This window comes from Thunnus thynnus, chromosome 1 (assembly GCF_963924715.1).
Source record: "Thunnus thynnus chromosome 1, fThuThy2.1, whole genome shotgun sequence".
NCBI classification, from domain to species: domain Eukaryota; kingdom Metazoa; phylum Chordata; class Actinopteri; order Scombriformes; family Scombridae; genus Thunnus; species Thunnus thynnus.
The window spans coordinates 17,242,645-17,266,727 of record NC_089517.1 but is presented as its reverse complement, the minus strand read 5'-3'; the positions used below and the strand labels follow the sequence as shown (position 1 = coordinate 17,266,727).

Genomic DNA, 24,083 nt, shown 5'->3' with positions numbered 1-24,083 from the left:
AACAGAGTTAATTCCCTTAAGTAATAATAAAACCCAGAGCAGGGAAGCATAACCAATGTGCAATTAATCCTCTAAATTATCTTTGGGATGTTTCCGAGATGCTACATAGAGTAACTCAATAAAACAGCCGCTGCAACATGCAGCTTTTACAGCGCTAGGTGCTGAGAATGGTAAGTAACAGAGCTGGTAGCTGGGTCCTCCTCCTCATGACATTCCTGGGGACTGCCATGGGAAAGCATCCAACTTCCAGTCAATACACTCCTCACATACAAAGGCACAAATAAATTGAGGCTCATGTCTTGGCAAGCACTAATTCCAGCAGCTGCAGTGCTAGAAGCAACAGAAAAGCAGGGAAATTGAACATTACGATGATGCCAATGATTAGATCAAGCCAATAGTGATTAATACTGACATCCGTATTACTTCTGTGAGCCGGGTCCGACTTTGAAAGGAGAGCAGTGATAGTTGGGAGAGAGCTAAGCTGTACCAATGACAATTTGCATTATGTGATGACTTACATAATGGCCCTGAGCTATTTTCAGATTAAAAATAAGAACATCACAGTCACCCTTTATGAAAGTTGTAACAAATGGCTTCATTAACAGTTTACAAATGCTTCGTATAGCATTAATTCATTAACACCTTCTGAGTTGCCAGGTTGTGTTTATCCTTTCTATTTGGTTATTTTGAAGTCATAAATGTTGTTAATGCATTAATAAATACTTGTGGTTTTCACATTTTCTTGTAAGCCATCAAGTGTACAATTATACATGTTAATAAACTGTTAAGAAATTGATTTTTATCAAGATTCTCCGCAGGTTCTTTCAGAGGGTAAATGGTCAATTTGAGCTAAAGCTACATGTTCTACTTGCTGAGGGAGAAACACCAGTCACAGGGATTCTTCACAACCCAAAAATGTTCTTGTTAATGGCTAATATCTGATCTATTAAGTTTTAATAGAGCCACTAATCAAGACTTACAACCCGTTCATAAAGATTGACTTATTAGAAAGTGGTTTCAAAATCTCTCCTAGTAGCAAGTCTCTGTGATATGTGCACATGATAATGATACATGACATATGTATACATGCAGTATATGTAGTATATACTGCAATAAACTTTGCTGGTGCATCAAATTCAAGCACTACAAAACACAAGCCAAAAAAAAACAACGTAGAGGGCTCTTGTTTTGCTTTGTTATTTTTACCTCAACCCAACGAACCTGTGGGTATTCCTGTTTGTATGAATAAATTTAAAACACAAGAGCACAAGGCAAGATTTTTTTCCCTTACTTGTTGTTGTTCCTGAGTTTGACGTGTCCCCCGGGTTCCAGTATCTGCCCGTTCTTCAGCCAGGTGAGCTGGGGCTCAGGTTCGCCCTGGGCTTGGCAGGTGAAGATGGCGGTGGTGCCGACAGGCCGAGCAATGGACTGTGGGGGTTGAATAAACTCTGCAGGAGCTGAAAGAGGTGGTAAATGGAGAGTCAGGTAAGGTGGACTATTTCCAGAAACAAAACTAAAAAAAGACTTGAGTGCAAAACTGGAATAAGGAGACATAAGATTGATAAGGAGACGGAGAGAACTAGCAAGAATGAAAACAAGTAAAAATATGAGATTACGATGTATTCAGGCACCTACTTCTCATTTATCATAAAGAAGCAATGTACTGTATTATGGGAAAAATACTGTTGCTAATCTATAATTCAGGGTCTATTAGCAGGATTATAAGAGATGCCAGATCAATACAGCTGTAGGGAAATAGACAGAGAGAGAGAGAGAGAGAGAGAGAGAGAGAGCAGAAAAGTGGAAGTAAGAGAGCAAGATACTGCATCAACAACAGCACAACTTGAGCTATGTGCTTTAAAACACATGAAAATAAACTTCAGTTTATAGTTTCATCATATCATGTCTCATTCCATGCTACAGGCTAGTGGCTACAGTCAATTAGTGGTAATAACTTAATCATATTAAAACGGTTCTCTTAGCAGGGCATGTATTTTACAGATACTTTAAATTACAATAAGTAATTACAGTTACATCCGCTGGAGTTTCATTTCTGCATTGGGGCTTTTATTTGAGCTAACGGACAGAGAGGTATTGTATCATCTCCTCTGTACTCATTATTGTCCCAGCGGTTATCGGTGATTTGATAACCTGAATTATTTATGCTCATGTTAACTCAGAAAAAATATTATGGTAATTATAATGTCTCAGAGTCGTCACTGGAGGGTAGAAAGCTGGAACACTAAGCATAACTTATTGCCTGTTAGAAAAAAAAGCTCCACTGTCCTGTTTTCCATCAGTCTCCATCATTTAGCTTATCGTTACATGATGAGACTGAGCAACTGGAGCCAAACTGTAAAACTGCTGCTTTAACTCAAATGCTGTTTGGAAATAAACATTTAATTCTCCAGTATGTTAAAGCACATAGAGAAACCGGTACAGTTTTTACTTTTGTTAACAAGGAAGCCAAAACATTCCTTTATGTCATACTATGTTTAAAGTATAAGGGGGTTATTCTACACTTACTGATCTATTCATGGAACAAATACCATGAATAGATCAAAGCACACAATGTGTGTAAAGGCGCCTATAGACTGTGTGATAACAACAAATTCACTGCGTGTCATCTTCGTCCAAATCTGTGTCAGACTGTACAATATCAATTCTGAGACATGTCAGATGATACAATGAATGTCTGGTAAATTGTAGCGCTACAATGTAATTTTTGAAAATATAGCAAAACAAGCTTTGGCCACAGCGCTCGAACTTCTATACATCCGAAAACCTCATGGTGTATGTGGGATTGACTCCAACCAAACTAAAGCAGGGTGCCGTGGTAGCCTACTGGTTAAATTACATAACCTGCAGTTCACTTCCAGCCATGGATCTTTGTCATTTCATGTCTCTCTACAGTTTTGATTCATAAATAAAGGCAAAAATGCCAATATAAATAAATTTTACCTCCTAAATTTTATTTTGGTTTTTGTCTTTTCAAAGGATTTGATGAAATACAAAAATATAAAATATTGCCAATCTGTTGCTCAGTTTTTCCTATACTTTGTCTTTGTCCTGTTTAATATTTTCCTTCTGTTCCCATTGTTTTTCCCACTCTTCTGTCCTCCCTTATGTTCCCACCCTAATAGAGAAAATGTTGTCTGCCACTTTTTCAATGTAAGCATTTCCATTCTCTCATTGGAAAAGCTAAGGGGGCCCTTAGGCACTTGAATGGAGACTGCTGACAGTGTGTGATGGTCCTTTCATTTATCTCTCCCTCTTTTCCCGCTTCATTCTCTCTTTCTTTCTCTCTCTGCGTAGTCTTTGCGGGCTGTCTTAAAGGTGAAGGTCAGAAGGAGCTCGCGTAGATATCGATTTGCACCTGGATGGGTGTGGGTTAGATCACCAGCACCATCCATCCTTCTTGCTCTTGGTTTTCCCTTTTGGCTTTAACACTTCGACTCCTCCCTCTTTCTTTGTTTCTCTTGTCTCTCTTTTTGTGCCCCAAAGGAACCGAAATGAACATAATTGATTTACTGTATCAGCGCATTTGTTTGATGTGTGATGGTTTCATAAGTTGACTCGTCTGCATTAATTTGATGTTGGAGTTCCTGACCGCTGTACTCCTTTTCTGAATTAACATTGACACCCTCTCATATTCACAGAGGTGTCAAGTGGCTTATTTACTATAAACCAATTCTTCACGGACATGCAGTAAAATTATTTTTTCCTTATAATTAAAGAGGCCGCACATACATTTATTTGAGAGTCAACACCTTTGTTTCTACATATCAATAACAAAACACTGACACAGAACTAACATCCATGGCTTTGCTTCTTTCTTCCCGCTGGGGTACGGTACTTGTTGACAGGCAGATAAAATGAAATATTGATCAGGATCAATACTGCTATGGGCTAAAGCAAAGTGTGGTCCATCTGATCAATATGTGAGTGAGGCAAATGTTGGATGTTTCCTGTTTGGTGACAATTAATGCGTGCGGCCACCCACACCTGGCCTCATCCTAATGGTCAAGACCATCTGTCTCTCTGACTTAACATCAAGCACTTTCACGGTTCTGGCTCAAATTCACTCAACATTACTGGCAACCATTTTCAAAAGCACGGTGAACAATTTACTGCGGGTATTTTAGTTGATGTCATCTATATTATTACAATCTCTTATATTTAAGAGTCACTGGTCTTTATAAAAGCTGTATAGTGTATAACTGAGTCAAGTGTTTTGTTTTGACAGTGAGAGTCTCTATACATATAAGTAAAGTCGGCCTTGTTGCATGTTTACGATCTAAGAGAAGATGGTTGAGGATATTTCCTCTTTGATCATAAACAGGCCACAAAGCCAGCAACATTCCCCACTAAACAGAGTCAGTCAAGTTTTATCTCAAGAGCAACTACTTGGCTTTGGAAAAAATACATTTTTACAAATAAATAATATAGATTTGGGCTTTATATTTGCACGAAATTATGCAGATTATTGATCTGAGAATTGTTTTTGGATTAGATCCTCTGCAGACTACATTTTATTGATCTTGTTTGTGTATTCCTTGTCTATGAGACTGAACGACTGAATTCAAATGTTCAGTCTCAAACATCAATTATAAAGATGATGGAAACAAGTGTGAAAAATGTTCACCTGTAGTAAAATTTATCAAGCTGTGGAAGAATTTGATTTAAAATAGCTTTGGACATGAAAGACAGAATGAAAGTTTTTGAGGCAAAGATATTCTGTTTGGGTTCACAGTACTTACACAAAGACACAGAGGGAATCATGGTCTAGCCTTTTTAACAAGAAACTTGAGAAAAAAAACAATCCTCACACTTTTAAATCTTCTAACAATATTAGCTCCCCGTATTTAAAGAAAATTAATACAAACCTTCAGCTTATCTTCTCCACTGATCTATCTTTGAAGCATTCAGTACATTCAAAGACTTGTCTACATTTATGTTTCAAAAAAGAAAAAAAAAATCTAATCTACGATTATATAGTTCATGTCAACTCAAAACCCTCTCAAAACTTGAGCCCAATCCCTTCTTTCTTCACCCTATCTCTGTGATTGGTTAGTTAGATTTATGATCTGTTTGTCTTTACCTCTGTTAAGATCAATGACTCTTTATCTTCTACTTTGATTGTGGTTCATAGCAAAGCTTAATGCAATTATTATTAAAATAACAAACATATTTTTATGGTCTTGCAGCAGGAAGAGGGAAAAGCTTTTTAATATCAACCTAGTACAAGAAGTGCACTAGAAAATAACCTTCAAATTGGTGCTTGGGAGGTAGAAAATTTATTCTAAAATGTAATGTTATGCTTTGGTTGGCAGTAATGCAAAAAAGTCATGTGGTTCAAAAATATGCAAAAACCTTTAAGTCTAACAGATTTGCAGCACTCACTATTTGAGAGTTAGTGATTTAAATTAAAGTCCACCCACAGGAGGTACACGGGTAACGCAGTGGTAAAACCCTGTTTCAATATCAGGAAGTGGTGCCTCCAGCTTGGTTGTGCTCTCAAACAAATGTAACTGTAGGTGTTGGGAAGCCAGTGCAGGTATCGTGTCATGGTAGTTGAATTCAGAGCTTTTCCTTATCAACTGACTATATTTATTTCATAAATGACACATATACTGAGAAAACTTTAAGACTTTTAAAAATGGAACATTCCTTTCATACAGAACTCACCTTGGACTACAAGACGTCCCTGAGCGGTCCTACGAACACGGGTCCCGGGTTTATTAGCAGCACACACATAGACTCCTGAGTGCTGCACACCAACATCTGAGATCATCAGGTTCCCCGTGCCGAGTACCTGGATTCCCTCCACACCGATGGGACGGCCGTCTACCCAGAGAAAAAAAAAAAAGAGAAAGAGAGAGGTCAGTTGAGAGGACTGGGAGCGAAAATATGCAGGGGCAGCAAAAAAGACCAGGTGTGCACATGTGCAGTCTAGCATGTTTACAGCCACAAGTTGACAGAGGCAGCACTATTTTTGGTCCTCCTGGAGGTCAAGGATGCAGCTTTCACAGTGAAGTGTTTGATTCTTTGAATTGTAATGTCTTGTGAAGCTGCCAGTACAACAGTCACAAGAAAAAGGAAGAGAAGGTCACTGAGTTTGTGGTTTTGTATTGTGAGTGGCGTTCGTGTTATAATTACTCATCTACAGTATATCAGAAGCAATAGATATTTTTATGGTTGTCAGAGTGACATCCTACAGAGTACACACGTAAGAATCATCATGTAATGTAAGTGCAGCTTCTCTGATGGATGTTCAGATAATTAAAACGTTCACACTTGAGCAGGAACCTTGTCTTACATGCCTTTGTAACAACAAAGCCAGGCAGAACATTGCTTTTAAAAACAGTTACACAGGAGATGTTGCAGCCATCACTGGGGGATCAGAAACACTAACTGCAACTTCTAATCTCCTATCTCCTAACACAATTCATAGCTCCCTCCTCTCTTCTCTTGCTGTACTTACATGATAAGCTCACACTTTCCTGTGCTCCCTATCTGTAGTCTCGAACTCAACAATGACTCCAGTCTGCCTCTGATATTAGCTGTGGGGCCAAGGGGGCATTTTAATCCGATCTATGGCTTCCATCTGCAGCCTGTAAGGTCCAGATTTGATGTGTTAAAAGGCCAGGCGGCAGGAGATGGGCACCATGCTGGACACATGCAGAGGCAGGAACTCCAGCCAGAGATACAAACCATATGGTCAGGAGTCAGCAGTGTATTCTTAGGTGTACTTTCATGTCTTTAATACAAAGAAGTTAAGACAAGGCAAATTTATAATGTGGCACCTTTCAAACAGAGAGGCAGTTAAAAGAGATATAAAATAAATTACAGTTTGTAAGCTAATCGTTCTGCAAATAACTATGTGTCAAAATTATACAAAAGCAGGCAATATAAATATATAGAAATAAAGGGATTAAAAATGAGACAGGCAATCAAATCAAACTAATGAACTACAAAGAGGACAAGCAATATATTATGTGTAAAACTGATGTTTGATGAAAAATGATGAAAAATGAGTTTTCAGATGCCCTTTAATCAGCTAAATTCATTGATCTTACACGGCAAAAACAATCATCACAGCAAACGCACAGCTTTTTAAAGATAGCAAGAACCAGAAATAATCAAAATCTGAAGACCTAAGCTTCCTCAGAGCTTTTCAGCAGCAGTGAACTATTCACCAACCAGCCACTAAATCCAATACAAGTAATCAGGAGAATATTAAAATCAATTCAAAACTCAACAGCCAGTGAACTGACAATGATGTGAGCTCGGCAGTCATTGTGAGAAATCTCGCAGCTTCTTTCAGACAAGATGTAGTCTGGTGGTGATAGAGTATGAAAAGGACAATATTTGTAATTAATCATGACAAATTATTGCGATGAAATGAATCACTCTGCCTGCCAAGTGCTTTTGCTCTGCGTCTGTCATTATGATGTGTTTTATTGCTATTGGACTGAGAAGTAACAGTTCAGTGAGCTTTTGTCTCAACAAAAGCAGTTTTGTTCTTTTCTTGCCCTTTTTCTTCTATATTTCTCTCTCTCTCTTGCACTCTCCATCACTTTCTCTCTGTCAGGCACTAATTAACTTAGTGTCAGAAAAGAAAGAGCACAAGCTCGCAGGCTGCGGTGCTGTTCAATGAATAGTAGCAAACAAACTCTGGCATTAAGGAGTGACTGATGTGAAACTATCAGATTCATTATGCAGCTTATCCCAGCCTCCCTGCCGTAATCTAATACATACAAATCCCATCGTGTTAGCATTTCATTCTAGCGACATTGTGTAAGGCAATACTCTCAATCTGATTATGCCCGACTGCTTGGGAGGGGCAGCAATTTACATTTGGAACAGCAAATCAGACTGGATAATAGGTAAAGAAAACAGATACCAGATTGAAAAATTGGTCACGACAGACTTTGAGTGATAGTCAAGAAAAAAAATACACATGGAAGGAGGGGAAAACTAATCGTATCTGTCTCAGCACCTCATAGCAATTACTCAGAGGCTCTACAGTGCTTCGAAGGAGGTTCAACTTCATGAGGACATGAAGCATGCATTTATCAACACAGAGTTGAACATAATGTTTATCCCTAAGGCCTAATGTTGAATCCCATTGCCTCATGTTTACACAATAGATGTTCTACTATTGTAAATGTATTCTGTGCACACATGTATGTACATTACACAATGCAGAACAGATCAGAGCTGTGCGGCTAAGAACATACAAACACACGGATGAAATGCACATTCGACCCTCACAAAACACTAAGATTTCACATGCACAAGTGCACAATGGGACTGTACTCGGGCTCTGTGACATATAATTTCTCTTCCACACATGTGCACGAAATGAAAAATTCAAACTACACATAGGCAGCAGGAACCTACCAAGTCTGCTCCAAGACACGATGGGCCGAGGGTATCCGGTAGCAACGCACTCCAAGATGGCGGTTTGGTGAACTGTGAGCGTGAGGTTTTCTGGACCGACAAGGATCACAGGCTCTTTGTAAACAGATGACTGGGAGCCTGGAAAAAAAAGGGAGAGAGAGCATAGGATGGGAATGAGTTTGATGGATGGTGTCCTTTAATTGGATTTCTCTAGAGTGCATTGGCTCAATATACTGTATCTCTTAGATCAGGTAGAGGAACAATAGGTTTGGGAAAATCTTGGGAATATGCTGTGTAGATAAACAGGAGAGAATGTCTTGGTTGTATTGGAGCAGTGATGGAAAGAACAAAAGACCAGTACACAGCACAGATTTAGAGCTAAGTTAATCTACAGTGAGGGTATTTGAACATGCTTTCCACATGATAAAAAAGAATGACTGCTCATAATGAAATATAACAACCTGAAACAGTGAGGAGTGCCTCAGTGCTGTGTTTCACTCCTGCACTGTTATGGGCCACACAGCAGAACTTTCCACTGTCCTCCTCACGCACTCCTGTAATCTGCAGAACACCTGTGGGCAGGAGAGTGTACCTACAAGAGAAAAATAAGATATACTGTAAGGCAAGAAGGAAACAAATAATGTGAGGCCTAGTAAATGACCTATAAAGAGCTGCCATCTCTAATGAGTGTCAGGCCATGTTGTGTATAATCCAACCTCTCGTCCTTGGTGTCCACGGGACGGCCGTCTTTTTCCCAGCTGATAACAGGCTCCGGCAGACCATGGATCTGGCACTGGAATCTGGCTATACCAGACTCTTCAGCATGCACTGACTCTGGTTGTACATGGAAGTCTGCCATGGCTGTAGAGGGAGGGAGAGCGAGATATTAGGTCATAAAATCACAACAGCGTTACAGAGCAACATATTGAACAAGCCTGGCTGCTTCCTTCCAGGAAATTATTTCTGTAAGATATACTGTATATCTTCATATACTCTCTGATTTCATAAACACTTGACATGGTCAACGACGCCTTTATGGATCGAGCAAAGTATGGAGACTCTAGATAAGTCTGTGTTGTTCTTTAGCTTCTAATCATTATGTTGGCAGAGTTAAAGCAAAGTAGTTTCACAACAACACGGTGTGACGTGCCAATGTCACATGCACGCCTTCATTAACACATAAGGAGAAAGATAAGGGATGATTTACAGGGTGTGAATACTGACTGGCTGACAAAAGATCAATGTAGAATTGTATTTAGGGCACAATCAGTGTCTTACGACTCAAAGCTATAGCGTGCACTGCTATCTTTAGTCACCACAGCACTCAACAGATAAACGAGTTAAAACACGGTGATAAAAATGAGAAGGAACAACACCGCTAGCTATAAAGTTATTGTTTTAAAGAAAATTTGATTATACTTCTCTGGATATTTTTTGAAATAACCTGTATATAAGTAGGATATACTGTATAGCTGGTGTACCTACAGGTTTGGATTGAACAAAGTCTCTACAGACTAAAACTAAACTGGAACCAAAGACTAAAGTACTGTAATACCTTGACTAACCTTTACACATCCAACAGTTAAGTTGTGAGCTGCTGTGCTATCCTTCAAAAGAACTTTTACAATGAAAATGACAATGATTTTCTTTTCAATCAAAGTCCACACACATGTTGTTAGAGACACTTGAGTAGTGGTGCAATATGCCAGTTTTCACTATTGACATATTTAGTGCCCAGTGCAGTAATCTACCTTGCACACCACTGGTTATAGGACTGGAGTAGCAGAGATTTTAAAGCCATAACATTTTAAGGGCTTTGTTTTTCATTTTGGAACTTTACATGGTGACCGAAGGCAACTGAAAAAGATAAATTCAGTATATTTCTTATAAAGATAACTATAACTTCTTCTCTTTGAATATGAATATCTGATTAATGTAGTCTTGATCTAATCACTGTGCAAGCGTAGCTCCATGTCCTGCAATCATTTCCGAGTTAGCTCAGTAACTTTGTTAAAAAAAAGTTTCCTAAAAATGTTACCACAAATAAAGTTATAGTAGCATATATGCTATTCCTGTGCTCAAGTGAAGACCGAACACATGTACAGTACAGTAGTTGTATATGAACCACAGCCATCAGTTGCTGAAGGTGATCTTTACATACATATGTAAAGTAGAGGGCAGGCATATGGATTTCCTGCCATATGTTAAGATTTAGTACGTAGGTCAGGCACGTTTTTAAAAATGCATGCTAACACTGACAAAGACAACACAGACACACACAAACACATATCATCATACAGCAAAACCAGTATCAATATCCATACAGAGAGCCTCATTCAGCTGCACTTCACATATCTACTCCCCACAGAACAAAGGCGGCATCGAAGGTGGAGCCAGCGACAAACTCAATTAGAGAGAGGCCCTCTTCTTCCACAGTTCTCCCTCCTTCTTCAACACAAGTGTACTCATTTAAATGTCAACCATAATTAACTTGGATGAGGGAGGACTTATCTGAACACTTTTAGCATAACAACAGGGATGGACCCCTTATTATTTCATAACCTCCTGCTCTTCCAAACCTGCAGCCTGCATTAATTCATTACTTACAGGACAAGGAAGTGGTAAGCAGCACTACCTAGAAAGCTTATTTATGCCGGTAACATGCGTGGCTGTTGTCTGTTTGTCCTTGTGCTGATATATTTTGTTCCCCTTGTTTCTAATGTTAAAAGTATACTATGCAGGATTTTCCTTTAAAAAAAAAAAAAAATCTCTAATCCCTAATCACAAAAATAATCCCTCTCAATCATCACTTCTGACCCACTAGAAGTGTGTTGCAGTGTATTTATCTACAGAGACTCTGCCTCTGCCTGTATTTTGTTATTATGTTGTTGAGTTTGGGACGCTTCTGGGCGTCGACCTTTGGGCAGTGGGTGTGTAGCTCCCAGCCAATAACAGCGTGCAGGGTGTGTAGTGTAGCAATCCCGTTACATTGCTGTCTCTGTCTCTCTCCTCTGCTCCAATCTGCTCTCTGTCTCTGTGTCACATATAAAGAGCTGCAGGTCTGTGTGTCTGCTTGACCGAGGGCAGGACTGAGCTGCACACACGCACAGCAGAGAGGCCACAGCGGACAGGATGAAGCTCTGCATTCACACAAAATGCGGCACCTTCCTGCAAGGTTGTGCGGTGGTGTGGGTGTATTTATTTGTGCTTTAGAAAGTAACCTCCAAAATAACATTTTATTTATCTGATTCGCGGCTTTGTCAACGCAGCTTGCTCTCTTCATTCACTCTCTAACTAGCTCGACCACCGCTTCTCTCTCTCTTACTCTCGCTGGTTGAGCTGGGGAGGAGGGGCCAACTTTGAATGCTGTGATTACAAACACTAACCGACAAATTCTGCACAGTATACCTTTAAGTGTGTGCTTGTGCATATTATTGCTCCTAGGCCGCATGTTTGTCTTTATTGTGTGCTGCAGATAGTGAGTCTTATTTTCATCACCATTTTACACTGTTATGAAGGCTCAAAATAGAGACATGGTGCAATTTAAAGCATCTTTAAATGAAATCAAACCGCCATGTGCAAACATTCATGCTAATGGACAAAAGATTGAGAGGGAGAAAGAGAGAGAGATACTTCATATAGAGTAGCGGCACTTTAGACCAATGTGGCTACATCAGTGGTCTGATGCTGTGATTATTCCATTTCAGAGCTTAATGAGAAGTGTGGCATTCTCCAACACGACTTGACCTTAGATCTCTGAATGGATGTATGGAGCTCTGATGAAAATTTAAACATGTTCATTTAGTATTCTTCCAGTATTGTGACAGTTCACTCTTCCTACACTATGAGTTCTCTGTGAGAAGAGATAGCACATTCAGTGTTCCTATTACTTTCAAGGTTTTAAAAAAAACACTGCACCAAGTCTGACTGTTACTCAGCCTGACAAATTTCTCTGGCTCATATTTTTTAGTTTGCCTCCTTAATTTAAGGCCACACTTAAACAGCTGTACTTCTTACTGGGGTAATTCAGCCTAAGTGCTGGTCTCAAGGGCCTAACTGCATTTTTTTCCATCTGAGACCCACGACACTTCTAGCCATAAAGTGTTTTAGACTAGCCTCACTGCTGAGCATAGACGGATTCAACATGACAGTGAACATTAGTAATATTTTATAGCTTAACCACTATTAAAGCACATGTACAGCTCATTACATATTCTTAATATAGCTGCTTTCCTTTCCCAAATTCATTTATAAAACATAACGGGGAAGTTCTTCTCTTTCATTTCAATTTACTAAATTTGTAAACGCTGGATATCATTGCAAACTTGTCAGAATTATCACATTCTTGTATATTTCAAAGAGTCGACAGAATATTGGCCCAGGAGAACATTTTTCTGGGTTATCACTTCTTTTCTGGAGCGAGTGTTGCCAAAAGTAATCAGCAATACTTTATCTCACGGCCTGCTGTGATGCAGAGCCTGGGGGCAGAGACTGGCAGAGTGTACAGTACAGTAGCATTGACTTAACGCCCTGAAGGCACAGTGGCGTATCCAGGACATTTTGACTGGGGTAGCCATGGCATAGCAAACCTTACTGAATGGTAGGTGATCAAAATGTGTATATATAGATGTTCAGTGCATTGCATTGCTTCAGCCTATGTGCAGATAAATCATAATCGATGTTTGTACTCAAGGCTAGGTTGTTGTTTTTACATTTTATAATATGGCATTAAAATAAAGCTGCCATGCTGACCACCCACAACATTATGTCTTATGTTCCATAGATGTCTCTTACTCAGTTTAACTAACTGAAAACATCACATTACACCTTTAACCATGTTTACTGATTGACCTACTGTTGTCAGTCCAATTATGGTTGGGAAATACAATAAACCAAGCTTTCTTGTGTACATCTGTACAAGCCCACAGGTTTAACTTGGCTGGTTAACTGCCTGTATTCTAGCAATAATCTCACTCTTACTCACTCTTAACACAAATAACATTATCTATATGACACAGTAAAATGCTACTAAACAAAACTGAACTGTGGTGGGTGTACATAAACTAAACATTTCACAGGCTTTGTTGTGTCCAAATGGTTGTTAATGCTATCTATTAACACACATTAGGCTGTGAATTACACATGCTAATTGCTAATGATAATTGCTAGCGCAATTTACTAATGCTTCCAGCACATACACATATCCCGGTCCCACATGTACATTCAAATTCAGATTGTATGCAACCCAAACCAATGTCCACAACACAGGAGTTTACTCTATTTTGTCACCAGAACAACCCCATTATACTTTTCTTACCTGTGCAAAACATATTTAACACAGTTGTCAGGAATGTTATTCATATCATCATGGCATTAGCTCAGCTTGCGGTCACTGTGACCGGAGTCCTGAGTCCTGATGACAAGAATGTACTTTCGATTTCAAGACCTGTTTTTTTCTGACTCTTGGTCAAAAGTCTGCTGACTAGAGACGTGCTCTCACAGCCTCAGTCATACCACTACTAGTCATACTGGAAATGGCAAACTGGTCCTATATCAGCTGATCAGTTATCATCATTGATTGACCAGGGTTTGTCCTGCCCTATTATGTTGATGAACTTGACCAACGACCTATCAGATCTGGGGTGGCCACAGGGGTGGCCAATGAGATTTCAATGGTGGCTGTGGCCACTCCATGCCACCCCCTAAATTTGCAATTGTGAAGGCACTGCCACTGCTGATGCAGAAAGGTTGGGTATAGTGAAAAAGCTAGAAATCCTTCAGAAACACAATCCACAGAAAGGAGCACAGGGTGACTGATGTGATCAAAGCAGCTTGCTGTCTCAAATTAAGATACACGCAAACATGCACACACATGCACACTGTTGTTTGTATGGTCCATGTATATAGCTGTGAAAGGAACGCTGAGGACAAGGAGAAAAAAAAACAACAAAATTGCACATGAATGCTGAAGAACAAAGGAGAAGGAGGACCAGTGCCTATAGGAGCTTTCTTGTGCATCTCTGCCAAGTAGCTATGGTGTCCACTGATCTGGCTGTTGTGTGTGTGTCCGCCGACACAACCCCCCTAACGGGCCCCACCCTTGGCCCTCATGCATAAAACATGACTTCTCTAAGAGGCCCACACCCCTGCTACTATCGACGCACATGTAGAAACAGACACAATTGGAAAAATCACAATAGGGTTACATACACAGATAAACCCAGAGAAATTTCTTAAGCGTCAGCACTGAATGTAAAGGAACACAGACATTTGTGGGTGTGTGTGCTTTTTATTGCTAGAGATCGCATAGTCAATCTAAAGCAATAAATCCTAGAAAAAGCACATACATGCATATACTGTACATACACATGTAAAGAACTGCCTCAACAGAAACACACAAATATATCGATCCCCCTTGATGTTGTAGCAGAAGACTTACACACAAGAGGCAACAAGGCACTCTTGCTCATCCCAACGCCCAGCCCCAACAGACCTGTTCATCTATTGTTATTCACCCTTCCTTTGCTAAGTGTTGACAGACATTCACACATGATTAAAGACTGTCCACTAACAGCATGACGCTGCTGAATTAAATGGAACAGGTCTAATTACTGCAATAAGGGAGAGAATGGTTGGGGTGCATACTAAAAAGAACTCCGTACACAAGTGCGCAGGGAGGAGATCACTGCTCGAACATATGTTTGACAGTTCCTCGGTGACAACCACAAAAGAGGAATGAGCGAAGGGGTTATATGAGGGAAGGTCAGGGACAGGAAATGTGAAGTGTGGTGATTGAGATGAGTAGCTAAGCTATAAATCAAGTCTTGTCAAAACTCTGGTCATCAAATAAAAACCAATGAGTGAGTGGCACAACCCTTCTTTTAACAAATGGTTCCAAAAAGAGCCTGAACCAGCAAAAAAAAAAAAAGTAAAAACTGTTAAAATTTCACATGTCCTGGAATTTCACAAAGACACACAAAGGATGAAATATGAATGCAAGTGCAGATATTACCGATTATTGGATTTGAGGGCCAATGACAAGCTAAAAGGGTAGTCGATATTGATGAATTCGCCTGTCGTTCAACTCCACACTATTGCTCATGAGCAACAGAAATTTAAGCGAGTGGACTTTCTTTTTTTCATATGAGCAACTCAAATCTATGTAATGAAGAAATGTAGATAAAATGGTGATTACTTCAATGACCCTCTCGCTGGATTATTTTTTTGCCTAATGGCCCCAAAGTAATGATCCATTTCTTTATTGCTCAGTTAAACACACACACACACACACACACACAAATACTTAGAGAATAATCAACAGGATAATTAAAAGCCCACACTGTGCTGTCTTCTGTCACGACGCCTACAGCAAACCCCAAATCTGATGAGACTTTTCCATGTTTTTTTTACAGACCTCTGGTCACATGTGGATGTTTTCTTCCTACACTGGGGATGATTCATTGATATGACAGAGGTAATGATGCCAGCAGAGGGACGGACAACCTACAGCACCATTCAAACCTGCAGCTTGGCGTAAAGCTTCAGTGAACCCCCATGTTATAATGTCATCACCCTCCCTCATGTTTCCTCTCGCCTCGAGCCACCTTCCCACCGTACATTTCAACCGTTTGCTTGGCTCTTCCATCTCACCCCTCGCCCCACCCCCCAGGAGTCCTCTCAAGCCTGTGACATCATTAAGCACATGTTGTTCAAGCAGCGGTGATGACTGCTGTACCCACCCCACCCCCACCTCGGTAAACCAGTAAAATAGAGATGAGGCCCATAAATAATGGAGATGGTGTACAGCGTTATTCCAGCGTGGAGAGCCCACACTTCAACAGCCTTTAAATAGGCATCCCTGAAATAGCAGGCTCTGCGCCGGGACTCTAGAGATGGCATTTTAATGCAGATGTGATATTTTATTGGCTCCCTGCCCCACCAGCCCCCCCCCCACCCACCCTTACCCTGTGACCAAGCCTGGGCACTCCTGTGACCAGTCTTCTGGTTGGTGGTGCGTGATGCTTATCACCTACAAAAGGAAAGGCTGCACGTGCGTGGGCTGTACTCTATCTTCCTCTGACACACACTCATTCCCCTCCTTTAATGCTTTGGCACATCAATACCGTCCTGTGTCAGTACCTGCATGAGCAGAAGCATCAGCTGAGCCGCACAGCTGCCACTTAGGCTCAGGTGGCAGATGCACAGATGTACATGAGGACAGTGGGGCTCTGGGAACATCTCTATTGATCGTTCATCTTAAAAGCTCTCTAGCCGATTCACCTGTAATACAGTTTATACAGCAAGACCTGACAAGCATATTTTCTTGCTTATTTTTTATTGCAGTTCTAGCTTCACTTTTTAATCATTGTTTATCAGTGTTACCAACAGGCTCATGTTGTGGTCCAGTGCAAACTTTGCTAACACATGTTGTTAGCATGGATTGGCGATTTGAGTGAAATTTCTCTTTGTTTTAGCCCTCCGTCCAGACTAAAACAGCATTTTTCTCCCCCAAAAATGGAGCTTTTCCAAAACAGCCTCTAGTGTGTGGAAATCTGAAAACACTGGCTTGGTGTTGTAGTGTGTGTGTAGCAACAGGGAAGCTTTGTAGAAACGCTGTCATATCGGTGACAAAACAGATGGTGGCAATAGTGCAGTTTTTCATTGTTTTCATTAGAAGAGGAAGAAGAAGAAACACAACCACAATAACAACAATGGCAGATGGCTTCATGTGAGTGTTGCTCTCTTTATTGTCTACTTTGATTGCTTGTTCAGAGTTAAATATAGCTACGCCGCAAGCTTCTATAAAAGTGAGAACGAGTCTACAGCCATGCTAGCTACTCTGTGAGGCTGTTCTTTGCTTTCACATGACATGAATATGTATACCAAATGTCATGGCAATTCTCAACAATAGTTGTTGAGAAATTTTTACTAAACATCACAAATGTGAACCTCCTGGTTGTGCTAGAGAAAATAGTCACCAAAGTCAGTAGGATTCATCCAAGGACGAGAAGAGTCTGAGTCATACAAAGCAATCAAACACCAAGACATGAGCTTTCTTTGTTGCAGCAAATGGCATATCAGAACAGGTGGATCATCAACGAAAGAACACAAACATTATGTCCACTTCAATTACCAACTTAGTTTTTCCAGGCGTTGCTTTACTTGTCTTTGGTGATGCTCATGCGTTTGATTTCAAATACTCACGGTTGAACATGACAGGTTCTCTTACTTGAGTGAATTTCCTCTCTCACATTACAAAATTGTTTTGAGTGGAATTTAATTGCCTTTTCTGTTCGTATTGCAAGCTTGTTTGCAGGAGGCTTTCCAGCGGTGTGACTGTCCTTAGTCTGTTGTGTTGATCAATACCGTGGAGCTCGTGTGCACTAAGTTAAATATAGTAAGATTGATGGCTGCTATTAAGGCTCTTTGTAGGAGATGGAGGGGAGCAGTAATGCCACAATAGTTATCACTCACAAAAATGCTTTCAAATATTTCAAACATTTCTTCTTCATTTAATCAAAGACGTTAATGAAAGACACACTGAGTCACTAAAAAACAAAACAAAACAAAAAAAACAAAAACAAAACCCTGGATATTGAAATGTCTCATAATAGATACTCCCTTATAAAGGAGGTAAAGATGAGAAGTCCTCAGAATCAAGGCAGTTTTGACCATCTACAGTTCTATGATAATTTAGCAAACGCAATCTGCTTATGATGACGGTGCGATACAGTTGAAAGCTCCAGAACTAGCAAGTCAGTGGACCTTAATTTGAAATTGTTTTGCCAACTCCCTCTGTAAAGGTTACAACTTGCTGACATTGTGTTAGAGAGGAGCTGAATCAGAATTATACCATTTTTGGGGGCTGTAGTTTACCATTATGTTGTACTGGATTATAGCTGAAATAATTAGTTGAATAGCCGACTAGTCGATCGGTATAAAATGAATCAGTAACTATTATGATAACTGAGTAATTGTTTAACTCATTTTTTTAAAGCAAAAATGCTAAAAATTCACTGGTACCAGCTTCTCAAACGTGAATATTTGCTGTTTTTCTAAGTTGCTTATTATCAAACTAATTATTTACAATGAATACAGTTTTGAGCTGGACGAAACTATTAATTTGAACAGTCAACTTGGACTTTGGAAAACTGTGATGAGCTTTTTGTTTTACTATTTTCTGGCATTTTATGGACCAACTGGTTAATCAAGTTAATTAACTGATTAATTAAGAAAATAACTGATAATGAAAAAAAAAATTAGTTGCAACTTTATTTCTGGATCATGCAGTATTTTGAGTCTTTCTTGCAATATTTCTTGTTTGATTTTGTCAGCATAAAGTACATATAGCAGTATTCTATCACATAATAGCATTACTATATCACATAATACTGCTACTGTAAACCCTTTGGTGGGTCAAAAACATTATAGGTTTGTCTATATTCATTATAGTCTTTGCCAAACAAATATGATACTGCCTGCCAAGATGGCCAAAGCTGAACAAACACTTTAACAACATAATTAGACAGTGTCAATTATATCACAATGTGAATACAAAGTTGGCTATCACTTGCCTTGCATCAGCAATTAGTAGCAAAGTAATTAAGGTAAGAAGATAAAAGCGTTTTTGATGCGTAAAGAGAATGTGATGGGAAAGGCACATTGCTCACTGTCTAGTTGTTTTCCCCCCACCCCGCCTAACCTATCCACCCCCGGGACACAGACTGGGCCTCCACTGGTGCCCTGCACTGTGTTTGTACCTCCATCACACACCACACCCCATCGTCCCTCCGGCCTCGGCTCCTCCCTCTCTGGCACTCCAAGCCCCTGCACTCCTGCCCTGTCCCAGTGGCCCCAAATCTCCGCACTAAGCCTCCTACATTCACTTCAGCATGCAGACCCTAATTAAAGAGAGACCCATTAAAGCACAACAGATGCTGAAAATTAAGGGATTATTTAAATGATTCCCAGTCACGGCTTGGGTAAGATTAGAGACAAGCAACGAGAGAGTGAGAGCTGGGGGAGGACGAAAGAGAAAAGGAGGGCTAAAATAACAGACAAACCAGTAGCTTTTGATTTGAATTAAGTGCCAGTGTTTCTCATTGTCGGTGTCAACCTTGTAGATATTGTGTCCTTTTTTTTTTTTGGATTAAAAAAAATTTATAAGTGTTTGTGCAAGCAGAGACGCACAAGCAACAAAGGGGGGATTTGATGTGTGAGAACAAAAAAGAGCGGGCCTTTTGTATCATTTAAGGACTAACTGGGCGTAAAACTGCATACTCATTAAACAACTTCAAACATTCTCTCATGATAATCAGAGAGATGGCTCAAAAGGGCTCAAATGGACTCAAAAGGACATCTTTTCTGCTCTCTATAGACCTCATCTAGATTTCCTCTGATGGCGGATTTTCCACACTGTCCATCACATAATCTAGTTTACTCCAGAACACACATCTTCCTCTTAAACATGCAAGTCCAAGCCCAAGCTTTTTTTTACGCATACACGTCCAAACTCAACACCAGTTGGCGTCTCATACCCAGAGGCATCGCTACACTAACAAATACATAGAGTCCAGGTCTTGTTGGGGGGCTCACTTCATCCTGACCAAGGTGGCCAGTAGAAGAAGAGGACAGAAGATAGGTGTGAGGTGTTTCTTGAGTTGTGTTTTTTTATCATCAGATGCTTTATAGTTATCACCTAAATGTAACTTATTAGGTTTAAGACAACAATGTCTCCGTTAAAACAAGCTGTATCCTGATAGTTTTCCATTTCTGGTTCCTGCTTGTACACTTGGGATGCAATTCTGCTTCTACTCTGATAAAAAGTAGAAAAGAGAGAGAGAGGGAGATAAAAGAGGATTTGAGGACACAGACGGCTCAGTGAATGAGCATACTCTCCCATTACTGAAGCCTGGAATCCTCTACTTGAAAGAATTTGATCTCCTCTTAACTTGCCCCCTACTTAGTTTGCCCCTCTGCCAAATTACCACCTTATTAAGGACATTGCAGCTTCACTGAGCTGTCCCGTCCCTTTTTTTTAAAAGCTAATTACTGTTCTAGCCTCAGCCAGACAATGTATTTTTTTCATAGAGGATTTCTGTCTGAAAAGCTGAAACTAAATCTAAAATTTGAGTACCTTTTCTAACCTCAGATGAGTTTTAATAGCAGTAGGTTAAGACTCATGGGAGCTGTAGCTGTTAAATGGTAACAAAATAACAGTAGTTTTATTTAAAAGGCTCACAGTTTATTGCCCGGCACAGTAGTCGATATCAGAATTTGAAAAGAAAACATATTTTGGCCTTTTAGAAAGAATGATAAAGGAAACCTACAATGGAAAAATACCACAGTATATAAAGAGAATTGAAAGCTGCTACAACAAAGTCTAACCTGGAAGTGGGTCAGGATTTGGGCTCTCTACAGACTGCTGAATTCCTACGTTTTCTCTTCTCTTTAACTTGACAGATAGTGGATAAAAAAAATCTCTTAAGTTAATGAAATTCTTTCCTCTTGAGCATTTATAGGAGCAATAAGCTTTCCTTAAGGGTCTTTGCTCACATTCATTTAGTGGTAGAGGAAGAAATTCACCTACTTTATTAGCACATGCACTCTTTACACTCACACTCACACAATTCTTAGGACAACAGTATGACCATGACAAGAAGACAAGGCTGACAGAAATGTTTTTTCCCCCCACAACCATCATTCTCCAAGCATTTAATGTGAAGAATAATACTATATATCTTAAAAAAGATGTTGACACTCTTCTTTTCCACACCTAATTGTTGCTAGGAAAGAGGCTCTGCCTTCACAATGCCATTCTCTACTAGCCCAGAGGCCACATATCTAATTAATATCGCCAATACCTCAGCATGCAACTGCCTGCTTTAGAATTCAAATGAGATGCCTCTCCCATCATCCTACCAGTATATACGAGCTCATATCCACATGAATTATGTGCCACCTTTCATTCAGCTCATTCACTGTACGCTCTCTGCACAAAAGCGAAAGCCTACAACTGGCTTTATCCCTCTCTTGTTGTGTCTTGCTGTTGGAGAACTTGAAATATTTTTAAACGTTTAGAGACATCTGGGGTAAAAATAACATTTATATTCAAATGGAAATGCCATGAAATTCTTCTTTGGCTCTTCTCCGCCTCTTGTTTTGTGAAGCCAGAAATAAGTGAGGCCCGCAGACAGCAGTGACTCTGAATAACAACCTGGATGGACATTTGGCATCACAATTCTCCTCAGTCCAACACTCATTACTTCCCCCTCATTAGAGGACAACTGTTGGGTTGGAAGGCCATTCTGAGGAAGCCAGGATGGATCTCTCTGTTTCTTGAGTTTGACACGATGGAAGGAACATAAGTCTGAATATTTTTTGGAAACGAAAATAGATCCCTATGTTGATACATGTGTGTGTGTTTGTGTGTGTGTTCTTTTCTGAGGGTGTAGCATGTAATGTTGAGTATACATCTGACAGTGACTTTGGGGAAGGGTGGGGGTGGGGGGGGCTGGTCTGAACCACGGGTAGATAGATGACCCCACATCTGGCACTCCCACGGGACATCTGAAAGAAGCAGGGCGGGGTAGGCCCATGCGCTCCACTGCATCTCATAGCACCCTGAAAACTGGGCTCCCCAAATGGCTGCAACGGCTGTGTAAATCTCACCCCTTCTTCACTCCATCCCACACACACACACACACAAACACACACACACACACACACACACACACACACACACACACACACACACACACACACACACACACACACACACAAGACAAGCCCCTTGGTAGGGAAGTCTACTGTGTCTCAGCTGCGTGGTTCCCACTGGCCATTTATCAGCGTCCCTGCTGCTTTCCAAATCCTCACATCACAGTTTCCAAAAATGCAATCCTGTCAAAAATTCTCATCAACAAATCCATCAACAGAATGACAACTGCGAGTCTCAAATCCTCAGTTGCCCATTTAATTAACATCTCCAGTCTAGGGTTGGGCAATATGGCCCCTCTTTTTTTAAAAAAAATTACTGATGGTACACAATGTTAACTGATTTTCTTTCAGTTTTCTTAACACAAGTCAAACGTAAATCAGCAAAATATGGATCTTTAGTAAGATTTGTGGCAGCAGTAGCAAAATACAATCCCCTTTGTTTGTATGTTTTTTTAATGTTCTGCGTGGGAGATTTGACTCACAGATTTAATTCTTACCACTTGTTAAGTCGCTCATGGTATATTTAACATCGTGACTATGGTTACTATAACTACCCAACAATATGCCATTTTACAATGTACAAGTATCCACGCCTCCACAAAAGACAAGCTGACTCAGATGAGGTGGTGCCTCATCACTCAAACTAGTTCCTCAAAGCATTGAATTCAGTTTTATTTACTTAATTCCTGTATAAACAAACAACAAACAACTACCATAAAAAAGCACAATGAGAGTACCACTGGATGTCTGACGAATGCTAGCAAATGAAGTCCTGATGAGCTGTTTGCTACTGTATGCTGCATCATCAACCATTAGATAGCTAATTTATGCAGCTAAAGTTAGCTATATCTAACAAATATAATACCAATGCTACAATCCAAAGTAGAGCTTTAACGATTAGTCGATTGATCTACAACTATTTAGATAGTCGTCTTTTAAAGGAAAAATTTACTGGTTGCAGTTTCTCAAATGTGAGGATTTGAAGCTTTTCTTTGTCATACATGATGGTAACTGTTGATTAGGCAAAACAAGACATTTGAAGACCACACCATGAGCTCATTTTTCATGTACTTATGACATTTTATAGACAAACAATTAAACGAAAATAATCGTTATTTGCTGCCCTAGTCCAAAGCTCCCTCCACCTTTCAAAATATCATATATATTTTTATACAATATACATATATGTGTGTATATATAATTTTTATACTGTATATAATTTTCTGAATGCTTCATTCTGATGTGACCTAAAAAAAACAGGACATATCGTTTGTTTGTTTGTTGATGGAGAGCAAGATAATATATTTGCCACTTTATAACATACAATCGTGATTCCACAATTCAGATATAACATGCATTGAGCATAAATTAGACAAAATAATTAGATTTATCAACCAGCCCAGCTCCAGTCTCTCTTAAACTAAGCAGCAAAGCAAAAGCCTGAGCCACATATGGAGCTAATTTCCATATGAGCAATGTATGTCCTCAAAGCTTCATTTTGGCAGCGTTTGTGGTGTCAGTGAATGTAGATAGCGATCTCTCAGTGAATAGCACATTTATTTGCTTATCCATTTTATGCAAGCCTGCTCTCATATTTGACTGCTTTCTCTTTTTCCCTCTTTCTTGCCTTCCTTTCCCATTGTCACTAGCTCATAACCTTTAATAAGAATGGACAGGCAATTATGTTGTTTTTTTTTTAAATGGAAACCTTTCCATTGCTTTAACAAGTATAGGCTCTAACATAGGAGTAATACGTGGAAATAATATCTACACCACCTGCCATATTTACCTTACCACAGATAAGAGGGTTTTATCTGTGAATGGAGGATGGGAATGTGTAGAAACAGACAAACAAGAATCCATACGTTCTAACACACTGTAGAGGAGAATGATGGTGGTCATAAAGCGGCATGGTGCACACAGGTTATCCATTAAAAAGCTTAAGTTGGAGTGTTTGTGTG

The 24,083-nt window shown here is 39.8% G+C and overlaps 1 protein-coding gene across 1 annotated transcript in view; it reads right to left on the bottom strand.

Moving 5' to 3' along the window:
* Nucleotides 1-24,083, bottom strand: part of igdcc3 (immunoglobulin superfamily, DCC subclass, member 3) — a 61,511-nt gene that overhangs the window by 16,200 nt on the left and 21,228 nt on the right. The window contains exons 3-7 of the mRNA XM_067587507.1: nt 9,123-9,267; nt 8,868-8,998; nt 8,407-8,544; nt 5,689-5,847; nt 1,292-1,457 (exon numbers count right to left, since the gene is read on the bottom strand). Coding sequence (XP_067443608.1) covers nt 1,292-1,457; nt 5,689-5,847; nt 8,407-8,544; nt 8,868-8,998; nt 9,123-9,267 — 739 coding nt within the window. The remainder of the gene's footprint in view (nt 1-1,291; nt 1,458-5,688; nt 5,848-8,406; nt 8,545-8,867; nt 8,999-9,122; nt 9,268-24,083) is intronic.